The sequence below is a fragment of the Notamacropus eugenii genome, chromosome 4 (genome assembly GCF_028372415.1).
Source record: "Notamacropus eugenii isolate mMacEug1 chromosome 4, mMacEug1.pri_v2, whole genome shotgun sequence".
Classification (NCBI taxonomy): domain Eukaryota; kingdom Metazoa; phylum Chordata; class Mammalia; order Diprotodontia; family Macropodidae; genus Notamacropus; species Notamacropus eugenii.
Genome location: NC_092875.1, coordinates 60,581,124 through 60,599,387, shown reverse-complemented (window position 1 = coordinate 60,599,387; position 18,264 = coordinate 60,581,124). Strand labels below are relative to the sequence as shown.

Genomic DNA, 18,264 nt, shown 5'->3' with positions numbered 1-18,264 from the left:
GCAAGTCCCTAACAGAACTCATCCTTCTCCTAGTCCCACCTGTATCACAAACTTGCCTGTTCTTGCTGAGGAGCATTACCCCTTCAGCTCCCTAGGGCTGTGCCCTTGGCATTTACTCTCAATCCCTCACATATCTAACCAGTTGCCAAATACTGTCATTGGAATTTCTGAAGCAGCTCTCACATCCATCCTCCTGCCTCCTCTCCTCTGCACTCCATACACACAGCCACCACTCTGGCGGAGGCCTTTGTCCCTTCTGTAACAGTCTCCTAAGTTTTCTCCCTACTTGCCTTTCCTCATTCCAGCCCATCCTCCACTGCTGCCAAAGGGATTTTCCAAAGCCTGCACCCGACCATGCCACTTTCCTAACTCAGTAAACACTGATGGCATCTATTACCTCAAGGATCAAACATAAACTCTTCTGTTTGGATTTTAAAGCCCTTCCCAGACTTGCCCCACCATCCTGTACTCTATAGTCCAGTCCCACCAGCCTGCTCTCTGCTCCTCACTAGCCTTAGTTCTGTCCCTGCAGAGGCTGAGCAGGATGCCTGGAAGGTGCTCCCGCCTCTAGCGGGCCCTGCCTGAGGCTCAGTCCAAGCACCATCTTCTACATGAAGCCTTTTACTCTGATCCTCCCCCTACAAGCCGCCCAATTAGCTGGTATTTATTTTATACATACTTATATATGCCTGTTGTCTCTCCTGATAAAAAGGCACCATTTCAGTTTTGTCTTTGGAGATTCCTGGCGGCTAGCACAGGGCCTAGCATGTAATGGAGCCTGAATAACTGCTTTCTAAGTAAGGTGATCCAGGATGGCTTCTTCCACTGGCACCTCAGAATCTCTCTTTTCCTCCCTATCTCAGAGGACAGAGGCATCTCTAACTCCTAATTTCTCGGCGCACACTCTTGTTGCCTCTCCCTCCCAACTCTGGGGACTTCTGTCTGGCAGTCCTCTTCCCTCTTCAGTGGGGCCTACAAATATACTAAGGTTTTTCCTAATCCAAAAAGAAAACTCCTTCCCCTGAACTTCCCAATCTACAGTTACCATATTATTTCTCTTTCCATTTACACCCAAACTTTTTAAAGGAACAACTTCCGCTAACTATATTTATCTCCTCACTACTCAAGTTGTTTCTTTAGCTCTTGCCTCTGTACATGTACCATGTACTAGAACCACAGCCTCACAGGCTCATGGATGCAGAGCTGGAAGGGACCAAAAGGACTGTTTGATCTGATCCCATTTTATAGATGAGAAAACAGAGACCTAGAAAGGTTAAGTAACTTGTCCAAGGTCATCAATAGATTTTTCTGTCTCCAGTATTCCTGACTTTCCCTTGCTTAAAGGATAAGGCTCAAGCCACACCCGAATCCCCCCCTCGCACTTCACTCCCTGTGAGGATCTCTTCTCTCCTCTATGTCTCAAAGCCCTCACACCATTTATTGTTCCTTCCTCCTTCACTCCAGCTCCTAAAGCTTGTTGATGAAGTCTAGCACGGCCCTTACTATCAGAAGGCTCCCTCAGGCCTTGTATGTTGCTATGGTAATCGGTGCCTCCACTTCATCTCAGGTGATTCTGGGGTACAGCCTTTCCATTCTCCTGTTATCAACAGGCAAACATTGGAACATGTCAACCTCCCCTAGAGTTACTCCTTTGGTTAAGTGGCAGCCATGGCATGCTAATTATTCCACTCCCTAAGCTTATGGGAGCAGATCCTCACCTTGCAGTGTCAAGTTAAATATTCAAGTACTCAGTAGCTATTATAGTGAAGCTGAAGCTCAAATGAATTGGTTTAATAGCCTATGGAGCCTACGGGTAATACTGCCAATTTTCCCTACGAAAGGGGAAGCCAGCCATTAAAAATCCAATGTCTTCTTGAATGTCCTGTAGGGGGCCCCCGCACTCTTCTGGGCATGGCCTCCTAGATCCTGCTGAATGTGTCTTTAAGGCTTGGTGGGTTTCTTAGAGATGGAATTGTCCTCTTACTGGAGCTTCCAGAGGTTCTAAATCCCAAAAGAGGGAAAACCTGACTGAGGACAGAAGGCTTCTTACTATATACTCACCAGATCCAGGGATTCTGGTTGCTTCATGCCCCAAGTATAGGATATGCCTGACCTTGTAGCTGTGTGGGTCTCTGGTATCACAGTGCTCTCCTTAAGCAACTGGTCTTATGGCTAAACAGTCACTGAGTCATTGTGCCAACTACCTTTGCCTGAGTCCCCTTCCTCCCCTTCCAATGATCTCTCCAATCTTGTCAACAAGGTTTCTGCTTTCTCTGGAAGGATAGGGCAGGTTTCTTCCCTGAATATGGCTTATCTACTTCCTACTTCCCCACCTGAACATCTTTCTCTTCTACTTTCTCTTCAAGGTTCAGCTCCAATGTCACCTCCTGGGGAAAGCCTCTGCCACTCACCTCAGCCTTCAGTCATCTCTACCTCTTTTGAGCTTGCAGAGCATTCACTGGGACAACACTAGACTTTGAATGTACAGAGCTCTAAGGTTACATCCCACACATGATACTTGCCAGATGGGTGACACCAGGACAAGTCACTACTTCTGAGCCTCAGTACCTCATGCATGAAATGAGGCCTATAGTACCTAACCCAAAAGTTGGTGGTTATGAGATGATGTATGCTTGTAAACCTTCAAGTGCCACAAGAATGGCAGCTAGTGTTTGGCACTTAACACATTCTGCCTAGGACTACCATTTTTCTGGGGAGATTCCCTCATTCCAAAACTCTGATAAAGCCCGAAACCTTATCTTATACTTCGTATCTCAGGTTGTTCCCCACACACAGAAAGCACTCAGCATTTGGTGACGATGATGGTAATACTTGGTGCTGAGAGTCACAGACTTGGAGATGGAAGATGGACTCCAAATTCACCTACGCCCTAAAGTAAGTCAAAAGCTTTGCCCTAAGTCTTGGTTTCCCCATCTGTATAAATGGAGATAATTTTCACAGTACAAAGCTAGGTGGAACGGTCGATAGAGCACTGGACCTGGACTCAGGAAAACCTGGGTTTAAATCCAGCTGTGTGACCCTGGGCAAGTCATTAATGTCTCTCAGTCTCATCTATAAAATAGGGATGATAACAGCATCTGCTTTGGTTGTTGTGAGGATAATAAGATAATATTTTTGAAGAACTTTTCAAATCTTAAGGCACTACATAAATGCTATTGTTATTCTTATTACACATCTCATGGGGTTGCTGTAAAGCTCAAATGAGAAGGTGGCCATAGAAATGTAAGCCATGAAGTTTATGGCAGTAAGAATGGCTTCTTGGGCATGGCCCAAGGCCAAGAGTTGTAGAGACCATAGAGCTGCTGGGGAAAGAGTTCTTTACTCACCCATCACTCCAGGGCTAATAATACTTACCTTCCTTCCAAAAGAGGAACAATAAGTCTGAATTTTGTGCACACATTTCTTGTGGCAGGTCATCTTGCAAACTAGAAAAAAAAGGGAGTAAGAGTTAAGAGTGGTTACATTCCAAGGAGTTCTTCTGATAATCCTCTAAATTACATCAAGTTCTACTAGCTGATTTATACAATCAGAATCGTGTGTGTGTGTGTGTGTGTGTGTGTGTGTGTGTGTGTGTGTGTAGAAAGAGAACAGGGTGCAAGGCTAGAATTGTATCCTCAAACCTTAGAATTTAACAAGCAGGTTTCAAGTCCCAGCTTTGCTGATGACTTGTATGTGATTTTGGTCATATGACTTGATATGTGCATCTATCTTGTCATCTGGAAAGCAATGGTGTAGTCTGGATGATTTCTATGATATTTTTAAGAGCTAAGAAATAGTGGATGATTCTGATGACCCTCACAAAATAAGCAAAAAGGTAGTTTCTTTCTCTCTAAACAGGAAAGAGAAGGAACGCTTTATTAGTTTTAGCATTATTAATGTTGTTCTAGTGTTTCAAAAAACAATCCTCTTCCTGGCCAGAAGTCAATGTGCCATACATGAGAGAGGGAATCCAGAATGATACAATGGCACTGTGCCACCCAACAAAAAAGGCAATTGTTCTCAAGCAGCGGTCTTCAATTCTTCTCCTGTTTATATTTTTTACCAGTGCCTTTTATTTTTACATTATCTTCATTTCCAAATAGATCTGCCTCCCCCCAATCCAAGGTAGCTCTCCATTGTAAGAAATACAAAAAAGGAGAAAAGGGTACTTCAGCAAAACTAACCAACATATGAACCGCATCTGATAATATGTGTAATGTTCTACAACCATAATGTTCCTCCCACCTCTGCAAAGAATGGAGAAAGGTGCGTTTTCTTATCTCTTTGGGACCAAGGTTGGTCATTGGAATTACACTGTTCAGTTTTCATTTCTTTTCCATTGACATGACTGTATTCACTGTGTATATTGATTTCTTAGTATTGTCTACTTTACTGCATCCCAAGTATTCTCATGCTTCTCTTGATTATTCATTATTTTTTATAGCACTGGTATATTCCATTATGTTCATATACCAAAATTTGTTAAGCTATCCCTTAATCAATTGGCATCTACTTGGTTTCCCAGTTTTTTATTGTCATAAAAAACTGATATTAATATTTTGGCATATATGGGACTTTGGGGGGTATACAGTTCTGCCTTTAATCTCTCTGAGGCACATCAATAGTTCTGTGGGATCTTTAGACACTTCAGTCACCTTTTGGTCATAATTCCAAATTGCTTTTCTAAAATGGTCAGACTAAGTCACAGCTCCATCAACAGTGTATTTATTATTAGTGTACTTGTCTTTCCACAACTCCTCTAATATATTCCCATCATTTGTCATCTTTGCCAGTTTGTAGCTGCGATGAAAGACTTTAGAGTTGTTCTGATTTCATTTATCTTATTATTAATTCTTTTTTTTTTGGAGGGGAGAAGGCAAGGCAATTGGGATTAGGTGACTTGCCCAAGGTCACACAGATAGTGGGTGTGTCAAGTGTGAGGCTGGATTTGAACTCAGGGTTGGTGCTCTACTCACCATGCCACCTAGCTGCCCCATTATTATTAATTCTATTTATTAAGTCAGTGTCAGTGAAAATAATTCTTCACACCACTGAAGTCATGGGAGGCAGGATAATATAGCAGAAAAACTCTGGAATCAGAAATCTTGAGCTCTCAACCATCTCTAATTAGTGTATGATCTGAGCAAATCACTCAACCTCTCTGTTCCTCAAACTCCTATACAGGAAAAGTGCTTTGGAAAGCATTAAACACTTTACAAAGACAGGCTCTTTTTCCAGTCTAATCTCATGCTGCCCTCTCTCCTGTACTCTGGGCTCCAGTCAAACTGGATTACTCATGGTCTCTCAATACACATTTCACATTTTCCCAACTTCACAAATTTGCTGAGGGAAGTGCTCTCCTCCTCTTTCTACCTCTTGTCGTCCTCCCTATTTCCTTCCTCTAGGAAGCCCTCTCTTTGTCCCCTAGCCAATAGTGAAAGATCTTCATGAGCCTCACAGCTTTCTTTATATACTTATTCTGATCTGTATGCCTTATCTCCCTTACTAGATTAACCTCCTTGAGGGCAGAAGCTGTGGTTTCTCTTTGTATCTCCCTTCGTGTCTGGCACAGGACTCTGTAGGTAGGAGGCCCAAGGCACTCACCAAGGAGAATAAGCAAAGAAACATTTGCTGAATAAATAGATCCATGTGATCTGACCAGCAGGGCCCACAGTAACCCAGCCTGGGCAGTAATAAATCTGTATAATTACCAAACTGTTTGGAGAGCTCCCTACATATAGAGGTCTGTGGAACCACGGGACTCATCAATACAAAGCTGCTTCAACCTTGCTGCTTTACAGCTGAGCTGCCTGTGACTCACCATTGCAAAGAAGTGCTTTATCCATGGGCCAGATGTAGGACAGACAGTGCTCGCAGGACTGGGGGATGCTCACTTGGTAGCTTGCAAACACATGACCATTGTGCTCCTGGATCTGAAACAGCAGCAGGCGAGATTAGAAGGCAACCCTGCTCACCCCTGCAGCCCCCAATGTCAAGGAAGAAGTAAATGAGGAAAATGGCATATTACACCATGACTTCCTTCTATACAAGTCTTCCTAAGAGAAATAAAGGGGAGAATTTCTAGAATTTGCATTTTATTAGTACCTTTGGGCATTGTCAACATTTAAAAACTAGAAACTCTTCTCATGACTCTCTCACAGAATAACCAAACCCAACTTAAAAACATAATTATTTTTTTACATCTGTGAGCTGCCTAGATTACAGAAATACAGCCTTTGGGCAACCTTGGAGAGATTGGGTCCTTTATAAAAACACATGCAATCATTTAATTTGAAAATTAAAAAACACTTACTGCACGATCTTGCTTTCGTTTTTTCTTCTGAGATTTGCTTTGCTGTGAGGGAACAAAAAGGACACAAAAAGGTCTACTTTTTAGTCTTCAATAATTTTACTGATTTACAGTAGTGTGGTCCTCACCTGAAGTTGTCCTCAGAATCTCAAAGTTGGACAGGATCCTGTAGATCCTTATGGGAACAAGAACCCCCATAAACAGTAGACCTGATAAGAGGTCATTCTCCTACATTTGCTTGAAGGGAGCAGCCCCTTCCACTTTGGAATGGTTCCTAATGGCTAGGAAGATTTTCCTGAAATCCAATTCAATCCAATCTAAACTTGTATCTTTGTAGCAATACCCCTTTCCACCCCTGCAACTGCTTTGTGTTCACACAGAATAAGTCTAGTCTTTCCTCTATATGACAGCCTTTTATATATCAGAAACTGGTTATGATGTCCCTAACAATGATATGTTCTAGAATTTTACCTAGATCTGAAATTCAGTGGCCTAGAACTAGATGATTCTAGTATCTTCCTTTGTTGAACATTGGAACAATATCTGCCCCTTCTCCAATTCTGTGAAACTTTTCCTATTTTCCAAGGTCTTTCCAAGATTACTGAGTGGCACGACAATCACACCAGTCAATTCCTTCAGTATCCTGGGATGTAGGTGATTTAGACCAGGTGAGAGCTTCTCAAGGCCAGCTGGGTGTTCTCTTACCCTCTCCTTACTTACCAATTTCCTATTAGCAATTTTTCCTCTAACCTTTTCAATCTCTTTCCCAGACTGAAAGATAAATCAATTCAGCAGTTCTTCCTCCAGTCATCCCATATTACTTATCTCACCCATCCTGAACAATAGTCCTATTCTTTTTCTGAGTCTCGTTTTTTTTAGGCTAGAGCTAAAAGAGCTCAAACTCTTTTCTGCTGTCTTTAACAATTCTCACCAGCCTCACTTTTTCCACAGCTTTAATTTATTCTTCTAGGATCCTGTGATTCTTTTATATTCAGTCTCCAAAACCTGTTTTTGCTTCTATTTTTTTTTAAAATTGAAGTTCATTAATTAATTTCCTGAGCATCCAAAGCAGTCTCTTTGGACAATTCCCTCTTTTTCTTGTTCCTTTGTATCTTCAGAACTTTAACTCTTGAGACCTTTCCTCCTGGCGTGACTTCCCCCTAGGGAACTTTGGTTTCCAGGATTCTACCTATCCTTTTCCAGAGCACTGAAATCTGCTCAGACTAAACTCATCAGCTTTCCTCCTTTTTTCTATCACAAAAAGATGGAAGTGGTACTCTCCCCTGCAGTTTCCACCCTGGCAACCAAATTGCTCCTCTTGGTAAGAATTCAATTCAAAATACAAGTCCTTACTTGTTTATTTTTCCATTTTTTTTGAAGGATGAAATTATCATTAAAGCAAGTCAAGAAATTATTAATTGGTCTGGGCAAAGAATGAGCTTCAGCAGACATCCAGATAACCGAAGTGTTCCATCACTCCGACAGCAGACTTGTGGCAGGCTGGTGATCTACTCCCCAGATGGTCTGTAGGATACCTGGATGACAATACTGCTTCTGTACAATTTCACACAAATGCTCTCTATCAGACTTTCCCCACTCTGGCTCCCCTGATTTCCTCATGTGGGCCTATCTTAATATACAATGCCACTCTCTCCCTATCCCTATCCTCTCTTTAAAAATAAACAAACCCAAACCCAGACTGTTTTGTATGAACAGGGACATATCAATATCTTCCAGAGCCACATTCCAGTGACAAGCCTCAACCTACTAAGTCTTAGGGATAGCTTGGGAGTCAAATTTGTCTCCTAGTGTAACTTTTCCTAATTCCCCTTGCTTGCCACCTACACCTGGGCACATTTGAGACAGATGTGAGAAAATGGGTTTTATTGTGGGTTCCTTTCTTGGATTCTGTCTTCTGAGCATTTCAGGTTGTCTTTGCCATTCTTCCTGCACTGTAGCTAGTCTCTGTGCCTTTAGCTTGGCACATAAATGCAGCCAGTCTTATCCTTCCTTCTTCATTTACAGGTAAAGATATTTAGATTAGATTTATAAGATTCCGATCAGCCCTCTTCAGACATAATCCTAGCCAGGAGCCTGTCAACTCTTTTAAGTTATGGCTGATAATCTAAATCTTAGACACCGTTTCTTTACCAGCTGTTCAATTCCCAAATCTGAAGCTCTTTTTGTTGATGAAAATACCATACGTGCCCTTAATTAAGGGTTCCAGGTTCTTGTCTAACACTCTCATCTTCAGAAATACTTTCTAGATGCCTTTGGGTGGTAACATATGTGTCTATATTTAAGTGGCAGCAGTCTGTCTCGAGTTTCTCTATGGCATCGTGGATGCTTATCCTAGGAAGGCAGGATACTTTTCCATTTTTATTTTGAGATTGTCTAGGTGACATCACTTGGCTTTGCTGCTTAATGGGATGATGTGTCTTGCTAGCAGCACCTCTGTGTTTACAACACTGTTCCTGGGAGGATAAGTAGCTACTTTCTCTTCAGAGGGTACAGTTCTCTCCTCTTTGGGAAGCCTCAAAGTAAGAACTGTTACTTAGTTCCATGCATTAAACTTCCTTTTCTCCATGGTCTCACATTCCTCCAACATGCAAACTCTTGCCACAGGTCACGATACCTACTTGTTTAATCAGATCTACTGTCTTTGTTTTCAGACCGAAGCCACTACTCCTTTCTCTTTAAACATGGAAAACCTCCTTTTAAAAAGGAAGTCGCATAACAGAGCAGAAAATCATTCTTCAAGCCAATTTATTCTCTCTTCTTGGAGACCGGCATGCACCTTGAGTGTGGGTCACACAGCACATCACTGCCAGTGGAAGGAGAGAACATTGCTGTGTCTACTTGCTAGAAGTGAAATCTGTGGTCCTACCTTTTCTTTTTGTCAAACTGTTCTCTCCTTCCTCTCAAATCATGCTGAATACTGTATTATACTCCTATATATCCCCTTTAGGAGATTACAGGCCTTTTCAGGGTAGGGACTATGTTCCTCACTACTCATTAGCTTACAATGCTTAAGACATTTTATTCAATTGAATTTCTCTCCTCTAGGCCTCCACAGGTCCACTGATAATTCATTCCTGTAACTTTTCATTCTTTGTAGGGAAGACTGGTCAGTGCCAAAAGCCAGTCTCACAAGTTTGGTGTCTGAACATTTGCATTTGAATAGAGGTTAGAATTAGCAGAAGTGTATTAGAATTCTTAAGTACTCAGATTTAAGAATGAAGAAAAAAAGATATGAAGATTAGGTCAGCTCAGGGACTGGGTCACAATACCCACCTTTGGTGGTTCAAAGTCATTTTTTGTGTATCCTCTGGTGAACTCATCAAGAAGGGACTGGAACAGATTCAAGACCAGGTTGGTATCCTTTTCTCCTCTTTCTATTGCCAGGTTGTTTACTACAATCTGGTAGTTTTCCATCAGGTCCTTATAGCCAACATGAATTTTTCCATTCTAATATTAAAAAGTCAAATTTAAAGTGTAAGTATATTAAGACATCCTATATTTTCTATTATTCTATAACAAATGATCAGTTAAATTTAAGGTCATAGAAACAAAAGTTTCAAGTACTCCACCAGGAAGGGTGCCTGTGAACTTCTCCACACACAAGCTCTGTTCGCTCACCTCTAGAGGTCCATACTCTTCTTCACCCCCTATAATTCCCTTCTCTCTCACCACAGGAGTGCAGCATTCAGAGCCGGAGGGACCTCAGGGAGCATCGGGTTCACCTCCTTCATTTTACAAATGATGAAAGCTAGGTTCAAGGAAGGCAGGTGTTTGACCCACAGGGAGAGCTGGGCCCTAAACCCAAGTACTTTAACTCAAGCCCCATGTTCTTTACATGACATCATGCTTTTGCTGCCCCATCTCTGCCTGTTGACATTGTATTCATCCTTTATGGACATGGCTTGAAAGCCATTCACTGGGGGAGCCAATCCAGGTCCCCAGGGGAAATGATCTTACCTTCCATTCACACTTTACATCTTTCTTATGTTGTCTTTTACATTATGATTATTTGAGTGAGCCTCATACCTTCTCTACAAGACTCAAAGCTCCAGGAAGGTAGGGTTAGGTCTTCTTCACTCAAAGCACCATGAAGGTAGGGTTAGGTCTTTTTCATATCTATATTCTCTTCTCCCATCCCCTTTACTGATAGCGCACACCTATATCAAGTTAAAGCTGGAGTTTACAAGAAAAAAAAGGTACCTACCGGAGCAGAATACATAGTCTTTATATTGCTTCTAAACTTTTCTGTGGCTTCAATAAATAAACTTTCAATGGGAGTCTTCTGAGAGCGCAGGTCATTTATCTGACAGGCAAAAAGAAATAAAATAATTAATTTTTTCTTTTAAGACAATGACATTTTTGGTTTATGCTGAATTTGTAACTTCCTGGGGATAACAGCCAACAAAGCAAGTTTAATGATGATGATAAGTATTTATTGGCTCAACAAAGTAAGGTCTTCAATTGTGCTCTGTCATTTTCTCCACTCTGCCCACTCACCTCCCCAGGTCCTACGACTTGCAATGTTGTGAGTTCCTGCCCCCCAAAAAACAGTCCTTCCAGTTTCTTAGCCTTTCAGATGATAATGAACAGTTAGTTACCAATTTAAGAGGTCGCTGGTATGGGAAGCCTCCTAGACAAGTATAGTGCACTAGGAGAGGGAGAATTCTAGGCCTCTTTAGCAAGTTTTCTTCCTTTCTGCCAATAAATGCCTTGCTTCCTTTTCCAGGTAAAAGGGAAACATGACTTAACAAATCCTGCAAGCACCTGTAATTTCATCTGTGTGGGTCTTTCTCTACTGATGTGGATCCCAACAACCTGACATCTTAGTGGATGTTTAATGAGTTACTGTCATGGTCAGCTGAGCTGAGCTGGTCCTCAGGAAAGGACAAGCACACGCTTGCTTCTTGCCCCAAGTCTGAAGCCTTTCTAGTAGTAGGACTTGTGCTTTGCAGGTACAGTTTTCAAAGACTTCAGGACTTCACACATGGTCAGGAAAAGGTTTATTTTTTCCCCTACTGGACAAAGTGTACTAGAACCCTTGACAGCTGTTACTAAAGCCCTCTGCTTGAATATCTCACCTTGTTCAAAAGGAACTCATCAAGGTATTTCAGTTCATTGGCATTTGTTATTTTCCGGAACACTGACTCTCTCCACTTCTCAGACACTGTTGTGATTTTACTAATCTTAATGTTACGATTCTTCTTTGCTTTGCTGGATGGCTCTTTCATAGCACGGTCTCGTTCTCCTGTGTGCGGGCGGTTCTGATATCCAGATGGTGCTAGGGAAAAGAGCAATTCTACAGCATTAAGTAGATGGAACAGTGCAGCAGTACAGGGAGCCATTTATAAAGCATAAGCCTAAGCTGCAATCCAAGCTTGTGTGCACCATTAAACTATCTGAAGTGCTATTTTAGAAGCTTGATGGAAATCACTGTGACATCTAAAAAAATAGATTTTCGTATGTCTTTTGTCTCTAGTTCCATCATTTCAACTCTTGCCCCTGTCTGAACCCTCCTTTGTGACAAAGAAAAATACCTGAGCAAACATATGTGACACAGGGACCCCATCTAACAATAATAGCTAACATTTATACAGTATTTTGATTTGCAAAATATTTTACATGTTACTTCATGTGATTCTCCCAAGAATTTATTCTATCCTCATAGACCTCTACCTCTCTGCCGTGAGGGAAGAGGGAGAACCCTCTGCTGCTTTTCCCTGTGCCTTGGAATTCCATTTCCATTTGTGATGGGCACATCACTCTCAGTCTGACTTATTCTGCTCAGTCTAAACCCTGGCTTATTCTTTCTTACATTCTTATACTGATTTTTTGTTGCCCAATAATATTCTCTTGTGTCCGCTCTGTCATTCTACAAACACTGTGACTTTGCTATACAGTTTCAGAGCTGAACTGTATTCCTATTCTTAAGAGTAATCATGATATAGACAACTTACTTTCTGAGATTCTTTTTGCTGTCACAGCTTCCAACATTGCGGGCCCAGGGGCAGCCGGCTCCATTTCTTCTGTTCCCTCTATGTTGTACTTCTTATCTTTATTTTTAGGCATGAAAAGCCACTTGAATGTGGATCTAAAGAACGAAGTATGAGTAAATCTGCTCAGTTATGTGGCATGTAAATAGCATTTAGAGTTTTAGGTCTTAATGAGACAGTATAAAATGAAAAAGGGGAGGACATATGGCTGTTTTACTACCAATAATATATTACTATCTTAATCAATATACACAGATTTCCCCCACCTCCAGTAATCTATCATATAAGTGCCTGATTCTTTTAGGAATGAACTTTGTTGAAAACTTCCCTATGATTATGTAAGAATCTCTGAGAACTTCTAAAGAAAGTAGTGTTAGAAAAAAGTCTTTAAAAAAAAGGGAAAACTTGTTCTTATATAAATTTCCTTTTTGCTAATTTTCCTCCATCCAAGAGCACATATTTTTCATCTTCTCTAGACAAAGTGGGGTTTTTAAATATAACATGAAACCATGGCTGGCCTAAGAGACAGTGTGACGTAAGAGCATGAGACTAAGAATGAGGACCTGGGATGAACTCCTGGCTTGATATCTTACTACTTTATGTGACTCTGAACAATTCAACTAACCCTTCTGAGCCAGTTTCTTCCTCTGTCAAATGGTGACAGTAATTCTTGCACTACCTACCTCACAGGGTACAGAAAATATTTTTTAAATTGTGAAAGTACTAAACAAACTGAAGTGTTTAGAGTAAGCTGTTGGCTAGATGGCAGTCTCTTGCTATCTTCAGTTGGCTTCAGGGGTGTCACTAAACTGTACTAACCCTAACTCCCCACCCCCAAACCTTGTGCTTGTTCTCAGGCCTTTCCAAAGCTCTGCATCCCTTAATCAAAACTGACTTGTCTCATATCCCAGTAGCTTAGGTCCCTAGTGGTTCTCTGCTTTGACACAACAAAAGAAGCTCTGGCTTCCTAGCTTCCCTGTTCAGACTGAGGCTCACCTCCTCCAGCCTAGTTCAAAACCTCTTATTTCTCTTTCCTCAGTTCACCCTTCTTACCAAGTTAACTCTCCACTCCAGAGTATTCCATTTCTTCCAAGAAAATGCTATCATGTACTTTTTCATCTTCAGCTTCCCTTTCTCTCTCCATTGGCTCCTCTACATCTTGTCTCCCTCTTTCTAACAGTATCTTTCTTGATGCTGCTAACCCCCCCAAGCAATCATCTGTGGTCGTTATCCTTTCACTATCAAAATTCTCAAGAGCAGCATACACTAATGGACTCTGCTTCCTCACTACCCACACTTTCTTAAATGTCTGTGATCTTCTGTAATCGACAAACCAATGGCCCTTTCTTAGTTCTCCTGAATTTTCTGTATCCTTTGACTCTCCTGATCCCACCCACGTCCCTCAGAATGTGCTCTTTTCGTTCCTTGTTCTCCTCTTTCTTGACCACTCCTTCTTGGTCTCCTGTGCTGGTTTCTCTTCCTCCTCCCACCCAGTCAATGTGGGAATCCCCCAATGCTGTCAGCCCTTTTAATTTCTCTTTCTCCCTCAATAATCTTATCCATTTTAATTATCACCTCTGTATAGTTGATTATCAACTCTTTACCTCCTCCTCCAAGCTTTCCCCAGAGCCACAGCCTCAAATTCATTCAGTTAAGTGGTGTGCTAGTATCTCCCCCAGGCTGGCCTGGTACCACAATCAAACTTCACACGTGTAAAAAGGAATTCAGTCTTTGCCCTAGAAAGCCTGTCCCTCCTCTTACTGTTGCTGTTTCTGTTGAAGGTTGAAAGTATCATTATTTTCCTCATCAGCTAGGCCTAAAAGCTTGGCTTCATTCTCCATATCCAATTGGTTGTTAAATTTTGTTCTATCCCCGTAACATTCCTTGTACTGATCCTGTCCTGCCCCCTTTGCCTCCTATCTCCTGTCTTATCTTTTCCTCTGGACCACAGTAACAGACTAAAGTTCAATTGCTTCCTCTGGAATGCAGGTTCTATCTTTCTTGTCCAATTCACCCCACACTCTTTTGCGTCCTCTATTCTACCTGAAGAGGTCAGACAAGATGGAGTTCAGTTCCTGCTTTGGACCTCAACTGGCTAAGTGACCCTAAGCAAGTGACCAAGCCTCTTGGGGTTCTAACCACCCTCCCAGAGCCGGTGCTGCCCTGCCTCTCCCTGGGCATCCTCTGTACCCATGAACTAACAGGCAGGCCTGGTCCCCTCTCGAAGGCTCTAAGTTGCAGACCCAGTGCAGCTCTCCATGGGCAGAGAAGCCCTTCTCCCCTCCCAATGGCCCCATCTCCTCCTGCTCTCTTTCCTGCCTTCATTCTAGCTATTGATGGCCGTTTTCTTCCTCCTTCTCCTCCCATTCCTCCTGGACCCTTCCCAGATCACCACACTCATTTCCTTTTAACACAGAATAATCATGTATACACAAGCCTCAATCTGCTGCTAGATCAAAGGCAGTACACAACTATGGCACAAGTGCTGAATGTGGAGCCAGGAGACCTGAGCCTCAGTTTTCTTGTACTGTAAAGCTATTAGAGGAAGTGCTTTATAAACTTTAAATAAGTGCACTATGGAGACATGAGTTAGCATTTTCATTACTGTCAGCTTCTTTGCCAGCCTAAGGAGTAGCCCCATGGCAGTGTGGGGTCAGACAAAGTGAGCTGAACTAAGAATCGGGAAGACCTGGACATGAATCCTGGGTCAGATACTTCAGAACACTTTTCCCCTGGAAAGTTACTCAATTTCTCAGAGGGCAAGTTTCCTCTTCTGTAAGATGGAGAATCTATTTTATGAGGATCAAACAAGATGATGATTGTGAAGTGTTTGGCACACCTTACAGAGCTACACCCTAAGTGTAAGCTAAGATGAATGAGTATCTGTCAACTTGAACAGCATCAGTATATGCATCTGAACGGGAACCTTAACTCAAAGGAGCAATTCCTGTCACAAGGATGTGAAGCCCTAGAGCAGGCTGAGTGGGAAGATGCGTCAGGACCCCCAAGCGTGCCGAGGTCTACCCGCTCCTTTGGTGAACACAAGCACATACTTGGAGTCGGCCTGCTGGCTTGGGGACAGGCTGTCGCCCTGGGCAGACAACTCCCCGGGCTTCTTCCTTGGGATAGTGGACTGCTTTTTGGAGATCTTGCTGCCATCCACCACTTCTGTATGCACCTGCAGCAGATGAAGAGGAATGTCAAGGGGAGCTTTAATCATGCACCTCAACACATAGGCTTCACCTCTTTTTTCACTCCATCACTCCAGACCCTAAGAAAACATCACTTGCTCAAAAAACAATGTCGTTTACACTTTAACTTTTTTTTTGGTGAGGGCAAGATGATACTCTATATAGCCTTGGAAAGGGTAGGCAACCTAGGACTAGTGAAACAACTGCAGTGTAGTCAGGAAATAGGAGAACATTGGAGAACAGAATTATGTCTTTTAATGATACACACGAAGATCCTACCTGAGTCTTGGTAGATGAAGGAACTAGTTTATCAACATCACTCAATGATAAAGAAAATCCTCGATCCCTGCAAGATCACAAAAGGGTAACTGTTATGACACTGATTGAAGAATACTTCTCTGCTCTTGCTGTGCAGTCATTTCAGTTGTGTTTGACTCTCCATGACCCCATTTGGGGTTTTCTTGGCAGAGATACTAGAGTGGTTTATCATTTCCTTCTCCAGCTCATCTTACAGACGAGGAAAGTGAGGCAAACAGGGTTAAATGACTTGCCCAGGGTCACATGGCCAGTAAGTGTCTGAGGCCAGATTTGAACTTGGGAAGATGAGTCTTCCTGACTCCAGGCCTGGTGCTATGTCCACTGCACCTATCTGCTCCAGAAGAAAATTATCCTATTTACTCCAGGGATGAGAAATTCTTTCCCAGTGAGATCTAGAGTGGAAAAAACACTGGACATGGCATTAGGAGGAATGAGTTTGAATTTGACCTGGTGCTGCTACTTATTGGCTGTGTGATCTCTTAGCCTCAATTTCATTATCTACACAGTGGAGATAATAATAGTTATACAACCTAGCTCATAGAGATGCTGGGATGATCTAATCAGATCATGTATGTAAAGTCCTTTGAAAATCAGAAAGCATTCTATCTAAACATAAGCTCTTCATATTACTGCAAGCACCGTGAGGAGAGGGGCTATTTTTGGCTTTTCTTTGTATCCCCAGTGGTTAGCACTGTGCACAGCACACAGTGGGCACTTATTAAACTGTAATAGATTGATTGAAATACTCTAGAATCTATGATTTCATCTGAGTGGATACTCTTTCCACTGAAGGTGATTAGAACCTCACCGGGCCTCAGGTAGACTGAGCTTAGGATGAAAAACACTGACACACACACACACCCCTGCTGGGCCAGGCCTGTACATGAAGCCATTTTAGACTGGCCAGAAATGCCAACAGCTCAGGGTCATCCCTAGGTTGCAATGAAGTAGCAGAGGATGACTTGAGTGGATTCTGATTCCTATACCCAGTGTAGCCTTGCAGTGTCTAGGTATGTGCCCCAGGGAGAGAGGTGGGCAAGGCAGGCACCCAGGAAGTTTACCTGTGAGTGACATTCAAGAGGGTAGAGGAGTTACTTAGGGAAAGAGCTACTACTTAAGGTCTGGTGGGCCTTGTCTCTCTCCTGCAGATGTTCCCTGGCAGTTATCTTCTCCCAGGCTTTTGGTCCTGAATCATGCTGCATCCTTCTTTCTCCTAGCCTTCCTGACTCTGACCAGCTTCCCAAGTCAGACTCCACTCTTCTGGAATTCTGACTAGGCTCTGAAAACTCAATTTTGAGCTCCCCTGTTGCTAAGCTGGCTTTCTTATTCTTAGCTTCCCAAATACATATCCCTGTTTCTTACTTTGTCCTGGTAATATCACTCCATCTTTTCACCATTCCCTTTGCTTTCTTTGATTATTTAACTGGATTGGTGACTCTTAGAGAGTATGACCATGCCTGCAGATTCTGTACTCTTCACACTGAACCCCAGTCATGGTAGAGAATGAACATTTCTTTATTGAATAAATAATTGCCTTGACATCACTGACCTTAGACTATACAGTGACTATTCAGTCCTTCCCCTTTCCTAACATATTCCATGGCTTCTTATGGGATTACTAAAACTTAACTTTAACTTTCTGGTCATGTCTGCTCAGCCTCCATGCTGTCTACCCCCCAAATTTAAACCCCTTTACCTCGTATTGCCGGCCCTCAACAAACTCTCACTTTTGAATCTCACTGCAAGCAGTACATGCTCTGGCCAGAAGGGACAATTCACTGCCACTGGGCACTGCCTGAGAGTCCTAGCCTCTCTGTTTCTGCAGTGGAAGGAACGGTTGAGTAAGTGGTAGAGGGCTTGTGTCCAAATTTTAGCTCTGCCCATAACCTCCTGGGTTGCCTGGAGGAAGGGGCCATTTGTAAAATGAAGGAGTAGACCAGAAGACCTCTAAGGTATCTCCCATGATCCCCTGGCCTTACATCTCTGCTGCTGAAACAATCTTAGCCTATAAAAGGCCCAGTGTGAATGTCCCCATTTCCATGAAGCCTTCTGACTCCCCTGCTGGTCCTGAAATTCTTAAAGCATTTTGTCTGAACCTCTCATGCATTCTTGTACATCACAGCTGTTGATGTATGTGACACATCCTCTAGTGAATGAATGAGAAAGCCCTGACTATGCGCCAAGTACTAGGCACACAAAGAGAAAAAAAAGTGCCCATCCTTACAAATCCTCAGGGTTCAGCAGTAGGGCAGATGGCAAGACTCACCCAGGGGTCTTAGGCAGGAATTCTGCCTTATTTCTTCCATCTCCCCTAGCACCAGGAAGGGCGCTCTTTACATCAGTAGTTGAGTAATAAATGTTTGCTGAATTGAAAGCTTTTTACTTTAACACATACACATCTTTATCAATTAAAATCAACTGATGTTGGTGACTC

General features: G+C 42.5%; 1 protein-coding gene across 10 annotated transcripts in view; it reads right to left on the bottom strand.

Annotated features, from left to right (window-relative positions):
* Positions 1–18,264, bottom strand: part of MYO9B (myosin IXB) — a 131,211-nt gene that overhangs the window by 11,228 nt on the left and 101,719 nt on the right. For all 10 annotated transcript variants that reach the window (XM_072601291.1, XM_072601285.1, XM_072601287.1 and 7 more), the window contains 9 exons: positions 15,792–15,858; positions 15,375–15,499; positions 12,286–12,419; positions 11,410–11,609; positions 10,536–10,634; positions 9,605–9,778; positions 6,314–6,355; positions 5,822–5,933; positions 3,376–3,446 (listed from right to left, as the gene is read on the bottom strand). In XM_072601291.1, the coding sequence (XP_072457392.1) occupies positions 3,376–3,446; positions 5,822–5,933; positions 6,314–6,355; positions 9,605–9,778; positions 10,536–10,634; positions 11,410–11,609; positions 12,286–12,419; positions 15,375–15,499; positions 15,792–15,858 (1,024 nt within the window). The remainder of the gene's footprint in view (positions 1–3,375; positions 3,447–5,821; positions 5,934–6,313; positions 6,356–9,604; positions 9,779–10,535; positions 10,635–11,409; positions 11,610–12,285; positions 12,420–15,374; positions 15,500–15,791; positions 15,859–18,264) is intronic.